The sequence below is a fragment of the Sciurus vulgaris genome, assembly GCF_902686455.1.
Source record: "Sciurus vulgaris genome assembly, chromosome: 15".
NCBI lineage: Eukaryota > Metazoa > Chordata > Mammalia > Rodentia > Sciuridae > Sciurus > Sciurus vulgaris.
Window position 1 is genome coordinate 55,077,121 of NC_136476.1, and position 19,210 is coordinate 55,096,330.

At 33.3% G+C, this 19,210-nt stretch overlaps 1 protein-coding gene across 2 annotated transcripts in view; it reads left to right on the forward strand.

Moving 5' to 3' along the window:
• The window catches only part of DCAF10 (DDB1 and CUL4 associated factor 10), a 46,035-nt gene that overhangs the window by 9,577 nt on the left and 17,248 nt on the right, over positions 1 to 19,210 (forward strand). Inside the window, exons 2-3 of one of the 2 annotated variants that reach the window (XM_079113547.1) lie at positions 5,439 to 5,552; positions 17,215 to 17,412. In XM_079113547.1, coding sequence (XP_078969673.1) covers positions 5,439 to 5,552; positions 17,215 to 17,412 — 312 coding nt within the window. The remainder of the gene's footprint in view (positions 1 to 5,438; positions 5,553 to 17,214; positions 17,413 to 19,210) is intronic. The other variant, XM_079113548.1, reaches the window with a different exon arrangement.

A 19,210-nucleotide genomic window follows, 5' to 3' on the forward strand; every position in this document is an offset into this window, starting at 1 on the left:
CAAAGATTGTTGGTTAGATTTTTTAAAATTATTTTGCAGTGCTAAGGATTACAGCTATGGCCTCACACATGCTAGCCAAGTACTCTACACTGAACTGCATCCCCAGCCCTGGTTAGATTTTTTTTTGTTTTTAATTTCTTACAGAAAATACACCTGAAATATAAGAATGCAGAAGGTTTTAAAGTAAAAGGATGTCAAGGCATACCATTGCTAGATTTAGCAAAATGAAAGATGATATGCTATTTTAATATCAGGCAACACAAAAAACAAATCTCATGTAATTTCCAAAGACTGATATTGACCAGAGTATATTCTCAATGAGAATATGATTAAACTAGAAATAAATAACTAGGAAAATCATTTTTTAAAAAATACTCTTTTAAATAACCTGCGGCTCAAAGAAATCATGGTATAAGTTATAAAATACGAAACTGAATGATGAAAATACTATATATCAGAGTTATACAGTTGTAGCTAAAACCATATAGTCGTAAATGCATATTAGAAGGAAAACTAAAAATCAGCAAGCCAAGTAAATATCCTTCTCAAGAAGTTTGAAATAATACAAGCAACAATAAATGTTGATGAGGATGTGGAGAAAAATGTACACTCTTACATTGCTGGTGGGACTGCAAATTGGTGCCACCATTATGGGGAAAAAACTTGGAATAAAACCATTTGACCCAGCTATCCCACTCCTTGGTTTAAAGTTTAAGTTTAAAGGACTTAAAATCAGCATACTATGGTGCTGCAGCACCATCAATGTTTATAGTAACTCAGTTCGCAATAGTCCAACTATGGAACCAACCTAGATGCCCTTCAACAGATGAATGGATAAAGAACGTGGTATATGTACACAATGGAATATTAGCCTTAAATAAGAATGAAAGTATGGCATTTGCAGGTAAATGGGTGGAGCTGGAGAATATCATGCTAAGCGAAATAAGCCATTCCCCAAAAATGAAAGACCCAGTGTTTTCTCTGATACACAGATACAAATTTGCAATAAGGGGGCAGGGCTAGGGAAGAATAGCGGGACTTTAGATTAAGCGGGGTGGGTTTGGGAGGTTTATGGGGGCAGAAAGGATAGTAGAATTAATGGGACATTATTACCCTATGTGCATATATGACTACACAACTGGTATAATTCCACATCATACACAACCAGAAGAAAGAGAAATTATACTTCATTAATGTATGATGTGACAAAATGCATTCTACTGTCATGTATAACTAATTAGGACAAAATTTTTTTAAAGTTTGAAATAGAACAGCAAATTTATACCCAAAGAAGGAATAAAGATCAGAATACAATCTAACACTGTACCAACTATGTGTTACTATCTTATACATGATCAAATTTGTACCCTGTAATTCAATTTTACCCCTAATATATATCCAACAGAAATCAGTGTATTGCAGTACATATGCAATAATTTAAAGCAATCTTCTCATAATTAGAAGAAGCACAATGTCCACCAACAAAATGTATAAATAAACTGTAGTATATTTGGCACTCAATAAGAAGGTAAGAGAAGAGTTTTAGCCACCGCATGGATGAATCTCATAAAATAATATTGTGCAAAATAAGCCAGCCATAAAAGAAGTCTTTGGTTTCTTGAAAGTTTTTTTTTAAGTGGTATTAGAAGTCAGGATGGTGGTTACCTTTGGGGAGTTCAGAGGGATTAGTAATTAAGAGGTGGCAGAAAAGGGGCTTCTGTAATACTGATAAACATATTTCTTGACCTAGATGTTGGTTACATGCTTGTGTTCTCTTTGGGTACACATTCCACTTTTGGGGGAAAATATTAGAAGTGGGGACAGCTTAGTAAAATTGAAATAGAAGATAATTTCTTTAATCCAATAATAGGAATCTACCAAAATCAGCAAAACTGGGGAGCAAATATGGTTCTTAATGGTCAAGTGTTGAATGTGTCTTAGAAGATCAAGCTGGATGAGAGTACTTGCTGTTGACATTTTTATTCAACATTGTTCTGAAACGTCTGGCCAGTGTAACAAGGAAACAGAGAAGTATTTAAAAGTAAAGCAATTATTTATAGTTGATACAATTGTTGACAAAGAAACCTAATGTATTCTTATATTTTGTGCAACTTTCTGCATGTATTTTGTACTTCAATTTTAAAAGCTTAAAAATAAATGGAAGGTATTGTGAACAACTTTAAACCAATAAAATTGTAAACTTCAATGAAACAGACCAATTCCTAGGGAATTAGAAACTATGAAAACTGACATAGTAAAAAATGAGCCCAAATAATTTCATAATCACTAAAACTACATCATTAATTAGATATCTTATCTGAAAACAAATTTCAGGTCCAGATGATATTATAGACAAATTCTATCAAACTTACAATAAATAATTCCAATTTACACAAACTGTCCTGTGTGAAAAAACAAGGACTAGTCTTCAACTCTTTTTGTTATATTAGCATAAATTCTATACCAAAACCTGACAAGAACTTTATGAAAAAGCAAAATAACCGTGCAGTCTCAATGAAGAACAAATGGAAAAGACCTAAGGGAAGTATTAGTCAACTGAATCTAGTAATGTCATAGATAAAAGGTTGACTTGAAATTCAAAAATAATTTGTCACTTTATAAACATTAAAGGGAAAATAGGGATATTTCATTAAAAACAAAATGTTTTATACAACTTAACATATTTTCATGAAAAATATAATTTAGCAAAATTGAAGTAGAAGAGAATTTCCTTTACTTAGTGTGAAAAACAAGCTCACCTGCCCAAACCCAAAGAATGGACTGAGATGCGTGGTATAGCAAAAAGCAAGACACTTATTGACATGCTCGCAAGATCAGGTGAGCAGGCACACCCAGAGCAGCATTTTATCCCCTAGTGCACGAGAGGTCCCTTCCTCAGTTCCTCATTGGCTGAGAATGATGGGGTGTACAGACTTCCGAGAACTTCACCTAGATTTTACTGTCTCCTATTGGGTTATTTGGTGAAGTGTACTATTAGTTATTCCACCTGTCTTTGTCTGGGAGGCCTTCTTGTGGGGGTGAGGAGTGCCTTTTGGCATTTACTGCAGTCTTATCTTTGTTGGTCAGATAGACCCCTTCCCTCTTACCTTCTGTTTGTCCAGGGGCTGTGAATTTTTGTTACCAGGGTTAACTACTGGTAACATTCTGCTCGCCCCTACGGCTGCCTTTCTTATATCCCAGGTAATTTTACATTTAAGGCTAAATATTGTGTTCTGAAAATGGACCATCAGACTTTGTATTTCTCATACCCAGTAATAGGTAACTGTTTCTAAAACAATATGCCAAAAACAACAAAAAACCTTAGAGCAAATATGGTACTTAATAGTGAAATAGTAAATGTATTCTTGAAGATCGGAAACAGAAGAGTGCCTGTTATTAACATTTCTATTCAGCATTGTTCTGAAATGCCTACTCAGTATAGCAAGGAAAAATAGAGGGGAAAAAAAACTATAAAGAAGAACAAAGTAAATATTTGTATTATTGACAAATAAAAATTAAAATAATCTACAGATAACATTATGATAACAGGATTGGTGGCTAAATAATTTTTTTAAATCATTGAATTTCTATGCACCAGCAGTAATCAAAGAATTTTTTAAAATATTTACAAATACATCCAAAAAATATCAAGTAGCCAAGAATAAGTCTAATAAGATAGTATGCCCCATATAGAAAAAGTTATTAAATTTTATTCAAAGAAGTACAGAAGACACTCTGTGCATTAGAAGACTGCATTGTAAATCTAAGTGCAAAAGGATGGATGCAGGCCTCAACAGATTCAGAGAAGCCTTTTATTCATTTGCAGACTCAGGCACTGTCAGGGCTTATTTTCCAAATGTGAAAATGCCTGTCAGTTACAGAGGGGATTTTGGTTTTATAGGGTACAATGAGGATGGTTTAATCATTGGAAGCTGTGGATGTGCAATTCAGGGACTAATTGCACAGGTTAAAACTTTAACTTAGAGGAGTGTAGTTGTAAAAAGGTTGAAACTCATCTGGGGCGATAGGAGTCCAGATCTCAAGGGATGAGTACTCAAATATTGCCTATTGTTTTACTTTCTCTGGGATCCATTGTTTTCCAGAGTTTCAGTATTTGCTGTGCCTCCATTTAGGACTAATTCACCATGGGGGAAGGTCAAGATTCAGGGCCCTGCATTCAGTATCTGCCCCTTTCCTTTAGGGCCCATTGTTATTAGGAAAGGATTTGCTGGGAGGTTAATCCTTGGCTAGTTTTCCCTCCCTCCTGAGCTGCACCTCTCTCTGTTTTTCTTCAGGGGCTATCTTGCAGGAATATTATTTTCTATAACCCTTCAGTAAAGATGTCAATTCTATCCAAATTTTTCTGTAGATTTAATGCAATCTCAAAATCCACAGCAGAATTTTATGTGTATATACTTTGAAAAATTGATTCTAAGTGTATAAAGATGGTCCAGTGTCCAAAGACTTCTAAACTCTAAGAACATCTTGAATATGTGGGAAGGTATGCATTATTGCACTATGAGGTGATTCATTATTGTTTGTTATAAATACTACCCCATTAGTCTGTAAAAAATCCCAGCAGTATTTTTTAGTAGGACTTGACATGCTATATATAAAATTCATGTGGGGGAAAAGTGTAGTATTAATCAAGAAAAAATGTCTATAAAGCAATGAAAAGGTCTTGATTTGTCATATGGCAAATATATTCTAAAACTTTTAGAAACAAAGATAGTGTGGTGTTGCAGAAAAAACAATATAGAATCCAGAACCAAAACTTAATACATGACAAAAACGAGAGAAGTGTAAAATTTGATATTGGAGCAAATTCTATTAGAAAAAAAATACATATCACACCATGTATAAAGATATAACTAGTTTAAAACAGTAACTATCAACTTTATAGATCTTTTATTTACAGTGTTTAAGAATCTCCTGGAATCTTATGCACAAAATTTGAGAAAGTCCCTTCCATGCCTCTTCTGACTGACCAAAAAAAAAAAAAGTGACTACTGACATATCTTCTAAATTTATATATTTTAATTTGAATATTTTTATTCATGATCAACTAGTACAAAAATCTGTCTTAGTCCATTTTCTGTTGCTAAAGTATCATGCTATCTTTCATGTACATTTAGATTACTTTCAATTTCTCCCTTTTACAGTGAAGCATGTCTCATATGTTTCTTTGTATTTATAAATGATTATTTCTCTTGATTTAAATTCTCAGAAAATATTGCCAGGTCAAAAATTAGGCATATTTAAAATTTTGATATATACTAGTACTATAGGTACTTTGCAAACATAAGCAGTTTACGTTCCATCACATGTATGAGAGAGAGAGTACCATTTCCTAGTATTCTTGCTCAAGGTGGATGTGAATATCAATAACCAGAAAATGCTAGAAAACTAAACAAGAGAAATGTGTTACTTGCTTTCAGGTCAGTGCTGACAGTTGCTTGTGAACAGACTGAAGTTCTGCTTTTTGACCCTATATCTTCAAAGCACATAAAAACTCTTTCTGAAGCTCATGAAGACTGTGTAAATAATATCAGGTCAGTATTAAAGTGAAAATGTGAACTTGATTAGTGTGACTCAAAGTACTGTTTTAGACCTTAGTGAAAATATGTCAATTCTTGTCCCTCAGTGCTAAATGATCCACATGTGTAAATTGTGATTCTAATTCCTTATAACATTTATTCCTTTAATTATAAAAATTTACTGTTATCTATTTTGGATTGGAATTTTTCTGAAATACACTGTTCACTTCCATGTTTTTTTGTTCTTTCCTCTTTGTATATCAAAACCATCATTATGAACTTTGCCATGTATTATGCTAGTCCTGTAATGCCTTTGTGCTAATAATCTGTGTAGAATTATGGCAGTCCTGTTGCTTAACATCTCTCACCACACCACTACCCCTCAAGTCCAAATGATTGAGAGGAAGAAACATGCATAGAGAATGTCTTTGTAGCATTGTTGGAAGCTCCTTAAATTCTCATTAATGTGGGAAGTAAATTACAATTGAACAGTATGGTTGATTAATATGCAGTCATTAAAATGAGGGTTGTAGAGACTACACAGCAACATAGACAAATGCTTGGGATAATATAGGTTAAAATGATGATAAAATTGTGTAAATATGAAATGATACAGAAGAAAAAGATTAAAAGGAATTGCTTTAAAGTGCTAATAGTAGTTTAGTTAGAATGGATGGGTTATCTTAATTTTCTCTTTTCTAAACTTTGTGAAATGAGATTGTGTTATAATTATTTTAATATTCTAAAAACCAAATAAAAAAATAGAGGAAATTACTTCTAGTCCAGGTAACATACTGAATTTCGATGTAACCCCTTTGCTCCAAACTTGTAGAATGATAAATTAAAATTAAATAGCACAAAAAATATAATCAGGTTCTGAAACTATAACATTTCTGTGGGCTAGAAATGGAGCACAGACAAAGCTTTGAGCAGGGCTGAAACCACAGGCCTGCTGGGTTTCATTCTAACATTGATATCTAGTGGTTTCGTTGCAGTCAGGTAAAAGAATTTAAAAATGCTGAAGTCTTTTGTGAGGCAGGAACCAGAGTCAGTATCACTACAGGTTTAGTTGAAATGTCTGTCTCATTTGTGAAGGCTGAGAAAATGGCAAAAGCTCTTTACTAGTTGGTGCTATTGGTTTTAACTGATAGAGACAGCCTCATCAACAAGAATTGAATCAAGCCACTTATTCCATTAGTAACTGAATGTTATATGTGATATTTCCAATATCATCCTGAAACTGGAGCCCTGAAATGTCATTATAAACCCTGGCTATAGACATGGACCTCAGATGGCCAAGTGGAGACAACTTTAAAAACATTAAATAGGAAAACAGAGAGAAAAAAAGTTAAAAACTTTTCCTATTCTGGCCTATAACCAAAACTCCAAAATTCATGAAAACTCTGAAATTAATATTATAACAGAGTCAACCACCAGAACAGGCATTATCTCTGGATGAAATTAATTTTATGGAGTAGTCCAACAAAGGCTTTATTTTAAAAAATAAATTATTTATTTTTTCTTTGACTAGGTAATACATGCACGTGGTACAAAATTCAAAGGTACAAAAGGGTAAACAGTGAAAAGTAAGTCTATTTCCACCTCTGTCGCCTAGCCACCCAGTTTCCCTCCCCAAAGGCAACCACTATTACCAATTTCTTGCTCTCCTTTCTGAGATAGTTTATGCATGTACAAGCATATAAATATATACATACATATATTTTATATAAATGGTAGCATTCTACACATACTATTATATGCCTTGTCTTTTTCACTGAATGTAGAGATCATTCCATATTAGTATACATGGAATGATCTTATTCTTTTTAACAGCTGCATAGTATTCCATTGATTGGGAGAAACTTTAAGCCCTTTTTTAGGATGCTCAAAGAAATGATGTAAAGGATATCTCTAATTAAAGAGAGCTCAAAGTTATAAAATAAAACAGCCTAAAGAAGAACACATTAATGTAGTAAAGAACCAGCTAGAATATTTGGAAATTTAAAACGTAGTTGGTATATTAAAAACTCAAAAAGGGGGAGAGGGACTGGAGGTGTAACTTAGTGGTACAGCACTTATGTAACATACACAAGGCCCTAGGTTAGGTTCCTATCATTGAGTGGCAGGGGTATATTTGGAGCTGGCCCAATTTTAGGGTTGGAGGTAAAGCTCAGAGCAAGTGTACATGCTTAGCATATGTGAGACCCTGGATTTAATTCCTAGCACCAAAATTAAAAATAAAAAACTCAATAGATGAGATAAACTTGGCCCTTTATATGATTGATGAACAAATTAGTGAGTTCGAAAATAGTACTAAAAATTTCAAAAAACAGGAAAAAAAGAGATTTTAAAATGCAAGTGGTTAAAAGGATTAACTGAGAGACTTCAATGTATATAAAGGATTGCAGAAAAAAAATTCAGGGATTGATGGAAAACTAATTTTATAATGGCATAAAATTTTTAGTATTAGAGAGGAACCAGAGTCCTCAAATCAAAAGTTAGCTTTAGAGCTCGGGTTGTAGCTCAGTGGTAGAGGACTTGCCTAGCACGTGTGAGGCACTGAGTTCAATTTCCAGCACAACATAAAAATAAATAAATTAAATAAAGGTATTGTGTCCATATAGAACTAAGAAAAATATTAAAAAAAAAAAAAGTTAGCTTTAGACCAAGCCAGTTAAATAAAGATAAATCCACAGGTTATGCTTACACTGGAAATATCAAAGATCAAGAGAAAAATTTAAAAGTCACTTAAACTAGAATCCTGATTACAGAGAAGCAAAATAATTGTTCTGTACCACATTATATCCAAGTAACTATAAATCCACATGAAATAATTTTAATTAGGTTAAATGTTATTAATAGCATAAAAATATAATTTAGAGATTTTGGAGGGGTACATTTAAACAAAATTAAAACTAAAACTCAAAGCAGGTATAGTTGAGCAGGCTCATAATACCAGCCACAAGGGAGACTGTGGCAGGAGCATTGTTTGAGCCCCATAGATCGAGACCACTGTGAGCAACATAGCAATGCCCTATCTCAAAGAAAAGAAAGGAAAAAAAAAAAAAACTGGAGCTGGGGATATAGCCTAGTAGGAAGAGAGCTTCCCTTGTATGTGCAAGGCCGTGAGTTTTATTTCCAGTACTATAAAAAAAAGCCATGAGTTTTATCATCATACTGTGACAACAGTAAAAAAGCCAAACCTCTAGATTTAGCACTATTCAATAGAAATGTGATATTGGCCACATGTAATTTTAAATTTCATTTAAAATTTTATTTAAAAAATAAAAAAGAGGCAACATTAATTTTTAATAATTTATGTAACTGGAAATGTTCAAAATATTATCATTTTAACATGTAATCAAATATAAAAAAATAGTAAGTTAGTTTACTCTCATTTTTCTCATCATGTGTGTAATGGCTACCAAAATGAATAGTGTACCTCTAGCCACAGTGACAACAAATAGATTAAATGTATGGGTTAGTTTTGTTCAGTGGGAACATGATATATATTAAGGCCTTCATCATATTTAGGAAGAAGATAAGAGTGTTAAGTAATTTCAGATGCTTTAAAATTAATGCATAATTAAATATATATAATGAATAAAACCCTACAATGATGAAAATAAAATTTATAACTTTAAAATAAGCAGAAGGGGAGAGAATATTGAAAACTTGATTGGTTCATTAGAAGACAGGAAAGCTATAAGAAGTTACAAAAAAATTAAAAGAAAGGGATGATAAATGGAAAATAAGAAGTAGAAAGGGGCATGCCTGTAATCCCAGTAACAGAAGGTGAGACAGGAGGATCCCAAGTCTGAAGCCAGTGTCAGCAATTTAGCATGGCCCTGAGCAACTTAACAAGACCCTGTCCAAAATCTTAAAATTTAAAAAATGGGCTGGGGATGTAACTCAGTGATTAAGCTCCCCTGGGTTCAATCCCTGATACCAAAAAAAAAAAAAAAAAAAAAAAATTGAAAGGGTTCCAAAAATAGGAATAATTCACAGTAAACATAAATGCATTGAAATCATTACATATTCTTTTTTGAGATACCAAAACTAACCAGAAACAAAACAAGAAAACTAGTGAAGATTATTAGTATCAGACAGATGAAAGAACAAAGGCATTAATAAGGATAAACCAACAATACACATAAAAGGAAAAATCTACCAAGAACATGCAGTAGTCATGAACTTTTATGTACCTTAAAATGGCCTTGAAATATACAGAGCAAAACCACTTATAAAGAGTTTTAAGTCTACAATTGTAATAAGAGTATTTTATTTTATTGCTGGTATTGGGAATTGAGCCTAGGGTGACTCTACTGTAGAGCTACTTCCCTAATCCTTTTTATTTTGAGACAGGGTCTTCTAAATTGTTGTGGCTGACCTTGAACTTTCAATTCCCCTGCCTCAGCCTCTGAAATTGCTGGGATTATAGGTGTATGCCACTGTGTCAGTTTATAGTGAGAGATTTTAATAGTTTTTTTAACCACTGAGCCACATCCCCAGCCCTGTTTTGTATTTTATTTAGAAGCAGGGTCTCGCTGGGTCGCTAAGCGCCTCACTAAATTTCTGACACTGGCTTTGAACTCCCAGTCCTCCTGTCTTAGCCTCCTGAGCTGCTGGGATTACAGGTGTGTGTCACTCACTGTGCCTGGCTTTAATACAGTTCTAATACTTGTAAATTGAGCAGATGAAAAATTAGCCTGTAGATTTTTAAATATCCTAAATAATCTTTCCTACTAAAAACGCCAATGCTGGATAAAGTGTGTGTGTGTGTGTGTGTGTGTGTGTGTGTGTGTGTGTGTGTGTACACATATATTTTAAAATATATAGTTGAGTGGATAAGAAAGAAAAGAATCCTTCAAAAATGAAGTGGAAGCAGGAATGCAAAAGATTAAACAGGTATTTAGCTAGCTTTTAGCCTAGATGTATCTGCCAAGTGCTGGCAACCCTAAAACTCAAAGCTTCTGTTTTGACAAGTATGAGAAGTACAGGGAACAGGAGAATTAATTCTAGGGCCAGTTCAAGATAAGGATTTTAGTAGAAAACTCTGCATAAGACTAGGACACCAAAGAGTTCACTTTCAACATAAAGGCAGTCTTATAAATAAACCACTCTGTTCATTTAGACTGGCATTGGGTAAAGTAATGTCAGAAAAATCTCTGTGATTATCTTACTATAGGCTATTATGCATGCATGTGTAGGGTCCAAATTCAACAGAGTTTTTCATAAAGCTTTAATTTTAAAATTCATATTGAGCAGCAGTGTGCCAAGAATTACTGAGACTTTTGGAAGACTTAAGATGATGGGAATAAGAGCTGTAATCCCAGCAACATGGATGGCTGAGGAAGGAGGATTACAAATTCAAGGCCAGCCTTGGTGAGTTAAAGGCCAGCCTGGGCAATTTAGCAAGACCCTATCTTAAAATGAAAAATAAAAAGAACTGGGGATGTAGCTCAATGATAAAGCACTCCTGGGTTCTGTCCTCAGTACTGCAAAAATGAAAAGAAAAAGGGAAAAAAAAAAAAAAAAACACCAGATGATGAAAGTAATCACACTGTTCAGGTATCAAATGCAGCCTTAGGACAGGGATAGATTAAGTGACAGTGGAATAGAATATAGAGCTCTTAGAAGCAGACCTATGGATATATGAAAATTTTATATGTGATAGAGGCATTACAAATTGATGGGAAGAAAAATAAAAAAGAAAGGTTTAAATATATAAAATATATAAGACTTGGATATATAAATAAAATTAGATCTCTACCTTATACCATAAGTGAAAATAACTTCCAGTTAAAGACTTAATTATGAAAGCAAGCCTTTAAAGCTTTAGAAGAAAGTCTAGAATATATTTGTGTCTTAAGTGTGAGAAGATTGTTGAGACACTAAAAGCACAAATCATTAAGGATTGATAAGTGCACCTGCATAAAGATTTAAGACTTCATTCTTTTTTTTAAGACTTCTTTCTAATTTTACTGTAGATAACATAACAGTATGAAAAGGTACAACCTAGTAGAAGATATTTTCAATATCATAATCAAGAAAGGATTAATATCTAGAATATATAAGACAGTAACCCTACAGCAAAATAGAGAATCACATAAGAGAGATAAATATGGAAAGATATTAAAACTTAATAGTTGTGGAAATAAAATAACAATGAAGAAATACCAAGTATTGGCAAAGATGACGAGAAATAGGAACTCTTAGATATTATTGGAGTATAAATTGGTAAAAATTACTTTGAAAAGCAGTATAGCAATATCCTGTAAAATTGAAGATCATTATGTGTTTTTAAGAGAATACACTCCAGAACAAAGATGTGTAAAGAAGGGAAAGTTCATTTTAGCATCATTAGTAGAGAGGAGCTGGAAATAACTTGAATGTCCATCAAGAGGAGAATACATAAGTAAATTCTAGTATACTTTACAATGGAATACTATACACCAGTTAAATGAACTGAAAGCATCAGCATCTGATAAATATTTCAGAAATGTAAGGTCAAGGCAGAAAAGCAGATTGTAGAATGAAATTATACAGTATGATACCATTTATATAAAGTTTGAAAACTTTACAAACATGAGCTTGATGAAGGCATGTGTTCATCCTCTTTTATTCTAGCATCTAGAACTGTGCCTTATACATAATGGGTACTCATTAAATATTTACAAAATAAATTGGATGCAAAATAATATGATAAATTATTGATTGATACATATATGAATTCATGATATTAAAAACTCCATGGGGAATAACAACAAATTTTGGATAGTGGTTCCCTCTGGAGAGGGAGGGAGGGGAATGGGGTTGGGGAGGGATACACAATGTCTTCAACTGTGTTTGTAATGTTCAAATAAAAAACCCTGAAATATAACAAAATGTTAAAATTCGATAAAGCTGGGTGGTGGGTATCACAGATGTTTGCTGTATTATTAATAATTCTCTATATTTCTAATTTTTTACAATTTAAATTTTTCTTATCTCAAAAAGAATAGACTTGTATCAAGGTGTTTGCCCCTACTCAAAATGACCTTTGACTAATCTGCTGTTAAAACTTGTTCTTTATCAATGTCAGCTTTCATTTGCTGCTTATCAGTGTGCCTGCCACAGCACCCCATACCAACGAATTTGAATCTGCTTCTTCTGATCTATTGATTAGAAAAATGAATTTTGAAGCTTGTTTAGAAATATATCTAATTAAGAGTTTTCAGCAAGGGTCTGAAGGGTCTTCTGGTGTCTGAGTTGAAGTGTGCATTACTTATTAATAATACTAACTTCCATTTTTTGAGAGCTTACTGTAAACCAAACCTTCTGTGAAGCACTTTTCATACATTATTTTGTTCATTCTTAAAAGAGTGTCCCTGTGTGAGACAGATATTATACCTGTTTTAAGAAATAGAGAAATTGCAACTCAAAGAGATTTACCCAAGGTCATATATGGTAGAAATGAAATTCATACTAGCTCCATTAGACTACTTCACTGTACTGTTCAGAGATGTGGCCTTCATGTTCTTGTTTGGTTCTGTATAGTTATTTTGCACATATTCAGAAATGTCTTCTAGTTCGTTTCTTAGCTTTGTGGATTACTTACCTTGTAAAATAAAAACTTAAGTAGTTGTGGAGAATGTTTTCTGTTACTTCATGTTTTGAAATAGGGAAAAAGTCTGTAATTTAAATATGTATACACATTAGACAAGTTTATATCTCATTCATGAGGACTCAGTATTTAGATTTCAGAGTCCATTCAGCAATTCAGATCCCTCTGTATGAGGTTGTAGGGAGAAGCCCTGAAGTCGTCGTAAGAATATTTACTACGTGATATGACAGTTAAAAAATTAGTACCCGTTTAAAATCCCAGGATCTATTTCTCCTACTGGTTTTGTTGCTCTCTTGGTGATTGTTGTATTTTAAACAATATGATACAATGCAGTGTGTGTCAGTGGGAACATGGAGTTTTTCTTGCAAAGGACATAGAATTTCACAAAACCCAGAAGTGATGTTAGAGAACTGGGTAAGTTACATATAAAATCATTGGCAAATGAGGATTGGATTTAGTTAGACAAATTATCAATTAGAAGAAAGAAAATAACAGAAATAATGACAGACACTTGAAAGAATGATGTGACTATCTCAGAGGACTAAAAAAAGGCTCTTGGGAAAATTGATAAGGCCTTTGAATACTTACTAAAAATTACACTCATTTTGATTGTATATGGAGCTCCAATATGAAGTGAGGATGTCCTATCATAATTTCGTTGGAAAGATTATACCCAAAAAACCCTACATTTGTTTCATTCTTGCTCCAAGAATTTGCATATGGTTACATAAGTAGGAAAAAGTTTATTTTTGTGATTTTTAGTTTAATTTTTTTAAGATACTCAACACCACTTTCACTTGGACTTTGAAGTGTCAGTACTATTTCAAGAGAATTCTCTTTCAATTGCTTTTTTCCTTTAACCAATTATTCTCTGATAATGAAGACCTTGATTTAATCCAGATATCAGTTTATCCAGAGTTGTTATAACCACATGTTGAAGTTTGGTGATGCAGAGACACACACACAGATTTCAGTATGTGTAAAGTGTCTCCTATTTTCAGGGACTGTGGAGTTATAAATATTGTACAATTATTAAATTACTAGGCCATACTAAGTTTTAGTTTGAGAGGACAGGGCCATATTTCCATTTTCTCTAATATTTTACATTTTCTGCATCTTTTTATTTGGGGTTTAAAACTGCCCTAGGCACTGTAGCTGATCTCCTCATCAGCACTGGTCATATCCTATGAGTTATTCTCTTTGCCAATGATTTTCCAGTACCAGAATTTTTAGCAGGTACAAAACAAGCCAACAAAAGTTAAAGTACCTGTAATCCCAGCAGCTCTGAAGGCTAAGGCAGGGGGATGGTGAGTTCAAAGCCAGCCTCAGCAACTTAGCGAGGCCCTAAGCAAATAAATAAATAAAATATAAAAACAGGCTGGGGATGTGGCTCAGTGATTGAGCACCTCTGGGTTCAATCCCCATACCAAAAAAAGAAAAACAGAAAAAGGCAAAGTATCGAATTTTTCGTTAAGGTAAATTCACCTAACTCATAACTGTTAACTTTTTTGCCAGTATTATATTCCGTCTACATTTTGAAATTAAATATCCTTTTATATGATACTTATTTTTTAAATGATTCTATTAAAAATTTTAAAACTGGTCCTCTATTTTATTTTTTATAACAATTAAGAGGAAAAAAAAAAAAGAGTTTGGGAACCTAACCATCACAGAGAGCTCCCTGAAACTACCCTCTAATCATCTCACTCTCTTCCTTAAAACCCTTCAAGTGGCCAGGCATTGTGCCCTAGCTCCTCCACTGAGGTTTTTAATCCATATATTCATTAAGTATTTTTGTAGACTGAATATAATATATTTGTTTTATATATTTATACACTTTCAAATGTGTGAAGATACTCATTTAATAAGTTTGACTTACTTTCTAGTATCTTTTTGTATTTTTTAAGATTTTTGTTTCTTTTGTAGTGCTAGAGATCAAATCCAGGGCTTTACAACTGCTAGACAGATGCTCTATACTATAATCCCCAGCCCTAAAATATTTTGGGGTATATTTTTCTCACATAATTCTTGTCAAGTATGGAAGCCATTGAACTTTGCAAAACCTCATTAATAAAGGTAAATGTACATGAGAAAAAATGAATTTAAAAGAAAATTTTGAAAACACAGGTTACATTAAAAGGTAGAAATATAAGCCAGGCACAGTGGCACACACCTGTTATCCCAGGGGCTCAGGAGGCTGAGGCAGGAGGATCCCAAGTTCAAAGCCAACCTTAGCAACTTAGTGAGGCATTTAGCAACTCAAGTGAGACCCTTTCTCTAAATAAAATACAAAAAAGGGCTGGAGATGTGACTCAGTGGTTGAGTGCCCCTGAGTTTAATCTCTGGTTACCAAAAAAAAGGTAGAAATATATGTGGAAAAATGTGTAAAACATACTGTATTTTAAAATCTCAGATATATTATCCCTGCTATAAAGAGATTTTATAACTCAGTAATAAAAATAATACTGCAGGGTAGGTGTGTAGCTCAGTGGTAGAGCACTTGCCTAGCATGCTGGAGGCCTTGGGTTCAATCCCTGTACCCCCCCCAGCACATACACACAAAAGTGATTTTGTTGATATCTAAAAGAGAAACAAAAACTGAAAAAAATTATTTTGTTGATAAATCTTTATTGAGGTGGTGAAATATTTGAAATGTTGGTTTTAAAATGTAGAAATTAAGGTGAACATTAATAACTGGTTATTTTTAGTGATGTATTTTTCCCATTTAAAAAATATTTTCAAGGAAAATGTATTTCATGATTAAAAAATAGTTACCAGGAATTGTTATGGAATAAATGATATGTCCCCCACCTGTCTCCACTTTTCCACACACAGCATTCCTTACAAGCTTCTGTACTTTTGCTTATTCCTTGGCTACTCAAAGTTCCTGCTTATCTTTAATTGGTTCAATTGTACTACCATGAAGTCTTTCCTAATCATCCTCTTTTCTGTTTTTATTCCACACAATTATCATATGTAATTATGTATTTATAATGTCTTCTTCACTAGATAGCCCTCTCATTTATTCATTTAATAAATACTTGTTGAATGCCTATGTGCCTGGCACTGTTTGTTGGTACTATAATTCTAACCATGAACTAGGCAGGCTTCAAGGAGTTTATAGCTTTGTAAAGTTATTTCTTTCATTATCATATGAGGTATTATGATAGAAGTATAGAGTGATTTGGGGAGCCTTGAGAATTGGTAGATCTACCCCAGGCTGGACAGAAAGGGAAGACTTCTTGGAAGGGATGATAACTGAATATTAAAAAGAAAGCAAAAGTTAACCATATCAAAGGGCAGGGGATGGTGGGACTGGAATTTTAAAACCAGGATAAATTTTGAGAAGGTCACAGTGGTGTTTGTGGATATTGAAGTTAATTTCTGACAAGAATTTATATAATTTTATCTTGGAATAATCTAGAATTTTTTTTGCAAGAGATTAAAAAGTTGCATATAACACCATATATTAGAGCGATCCTCCTAATGCTACACCAGTTCAAGTGTGAATGTTAGCTTTGTTATCTTTTAAGTATATGTATGAAAACATATTCTTGCTAAGACTGAGAAATAAGTGCAAAATAAAGTGAGTTATGAGAGTATTTCAAGTAAGTCTGTCCTAATCTTAACTGGTCCTAATAAAATGTTCCTAAGTAACATTATTTGGGGAATGCCTTTGAATTAATACATTAAAATGAGGGCAATTTGAATAACATTTTTTGTGTAAATGTGTTCTAAATTTAAAGGGACGTTTCTTGTAGCAGAGTAAATATTTCTCATTGTTAAGTTCTTTTCTTTCCTTCTGTCCTCCTACTCCTACTTCCAGTTCCAAAAAAAAAATCAATAATTTAAAGGAAATGAATCAAATTACAGTGTGGCTCTCATTAAATCATAGTGGCCTGGCCCTGTGATTGTGTAAATTATACTTACTGTTAATTGTATATCAGAATCATTGGGTTTGTAGTCCTTTGTTTTTCCTCTTTTTTGATTAGGTAATATAAAGATCGTTTCCCAACAAATTCTCCTTAAAAAGAGATTAAATGAATCAGTTTTTCTTTTCTGCTTTTGTAGATTTCTTGATAACCGGCTGTTCGCTACCTGCTCTGATGACACTACAATAGCACTATGGGATCTGAGAAAATTGAACACCAAAGTATGCACTTTACATGGTCACACTAGCTGGGTGAAGAACATCGAATATGATACTAATACAAGACTCTTAGTAACATCAGGATTTGATGGAAATGTCATTATTTGGGACACTAACAGGTTTGTGATTAGGAGACTATGTTAGGATTATGAATAAAAACATTTTTTTTTAAATTGTGAACAGGACTGGGGATATGACTCAGTGGCAGAGCACTTGCCTGGCATGTGTGAGGCCCTGGGTTTAATCCCTTCAGTACCACAAAAATAAACAAATAAAATGGTGAACAAATTCAGTATTCTACTGTAGCCTCGAGAAAAAAAACTGGATTTAAAAAAAACAAAAAGGGATTCCATGTGTTGTAACTTAAACTTAATCATATATTACAACTAAAAACTTTGGAGTATGGTTCAGTGGTAGAGTCCTTGCCTAGTGTGCAGGAGGCCTGGGTTTGATCCCCAATACTGCAAAAATAAATAAATACATACATAAACGTTTTGTTTGGGAAAGAGACCAGGGCATATAGCTAATGATGAAAACTGGTATATAAAATGAATTTCCTGAGTTTAAGGAAAAATGTTTTTATTATTTCCTTTGTGAAACTAAAATTTTTTTACTCTTTGTTCCTTCAGTTCTAAATCTATTTATTTTGTAATTTTTGCAATTTGTTTTACGCATTAAAAGAGTGGTTCTTATTTGGAGTGATACTGATCCTGAAGGTAATGTTTGGAAATAATGTATTGGGGCAGTTTGGGTTGTCTCTGTTGGGGAAGAGGGAGGATATCTACTGGCATTTGTTGGCAGGACCATAGTTTCTAAACATCCTGCAGTACACAGGCTGATTTTCACTGAGAACCAATCCACCCACCTAAAATGCCAGTTATGCCTCAGTTGTGAAACATTTCAATCAAGTGTTTCCTAATAGAGAATTTGATTATTTGGAAATTGAAGTTTGAGAAATAATTAAAGTATACCTATTGCAAAGTTGATGAAATGATAATATAATAACATATCAGGATCACTTCTGAAATACTCTTTTCAAAGATCATATGTAAAAAAAGAATAGTATTAGTTAAAGATTTCTAGCTGTACATTATTTGAGTAGAGGATAGAGCTATTGTTCATCTTTAGACAAACATAAGCATATATGTTAGAATTTAGAGGCAAATGCATATTTTTTAATTTGGAAAGTTTGAATAGAAATAAAAGTGAGGGCTGGGGTGTGGCTTAGTGATAGAGCACTTGCCTAGCATATGTGAAGCCCTGGGTTCAATCCTCAGCACACATAAAAATAAATGAATAAAATAAAGGTATTTAAAAAAAGAAATAGGGGCTGAGGTTGTGGCTCAGTGGTAGAGCACTTGCCTTGCATGCATGGGGCACTGGGTTGATCCTCAGCACCACATAATCAAATAAAATAAAGGCACTGTCCAGCTACAACTAAAAAAATTAAAAAAAAGAAAAAAGAAAAATGACAATTTCCAAACCTGTAGAAGGATAAAAACTAATAAAACATGATAAGTTCAGTAGAAATAGAGAAGAAGGTGAGAAAAAGAAGAATTATTTTAAAAATAACCAGGTTCCAGGCATAGTGGTACACATGCCTGTAATCCCAGCATCTTGGGAGGTTAAGGCAGGAGGATCACAAGTTTCAGGCCAGACTTAGCAACTAAGTGAGACCCTATCTCAAAATTTAAAATACTGGGGATGTAGCTTTCCCTCAGGGGTAAAGCATCTTTGGTTTAATTCCCAGTAACCTCCCACCCCACAAAAAGTAAGGAAGCACAAAAATATAGAAGGCACTTAACCCACACATCTATCTAGACATCAATAATCATGATAAATGTATATGAACTAAACTAGCCAGTTAAAAAATAGTGTTAAATTGGATTTAAAAGTAAAACCAGCCAGGCACAATAG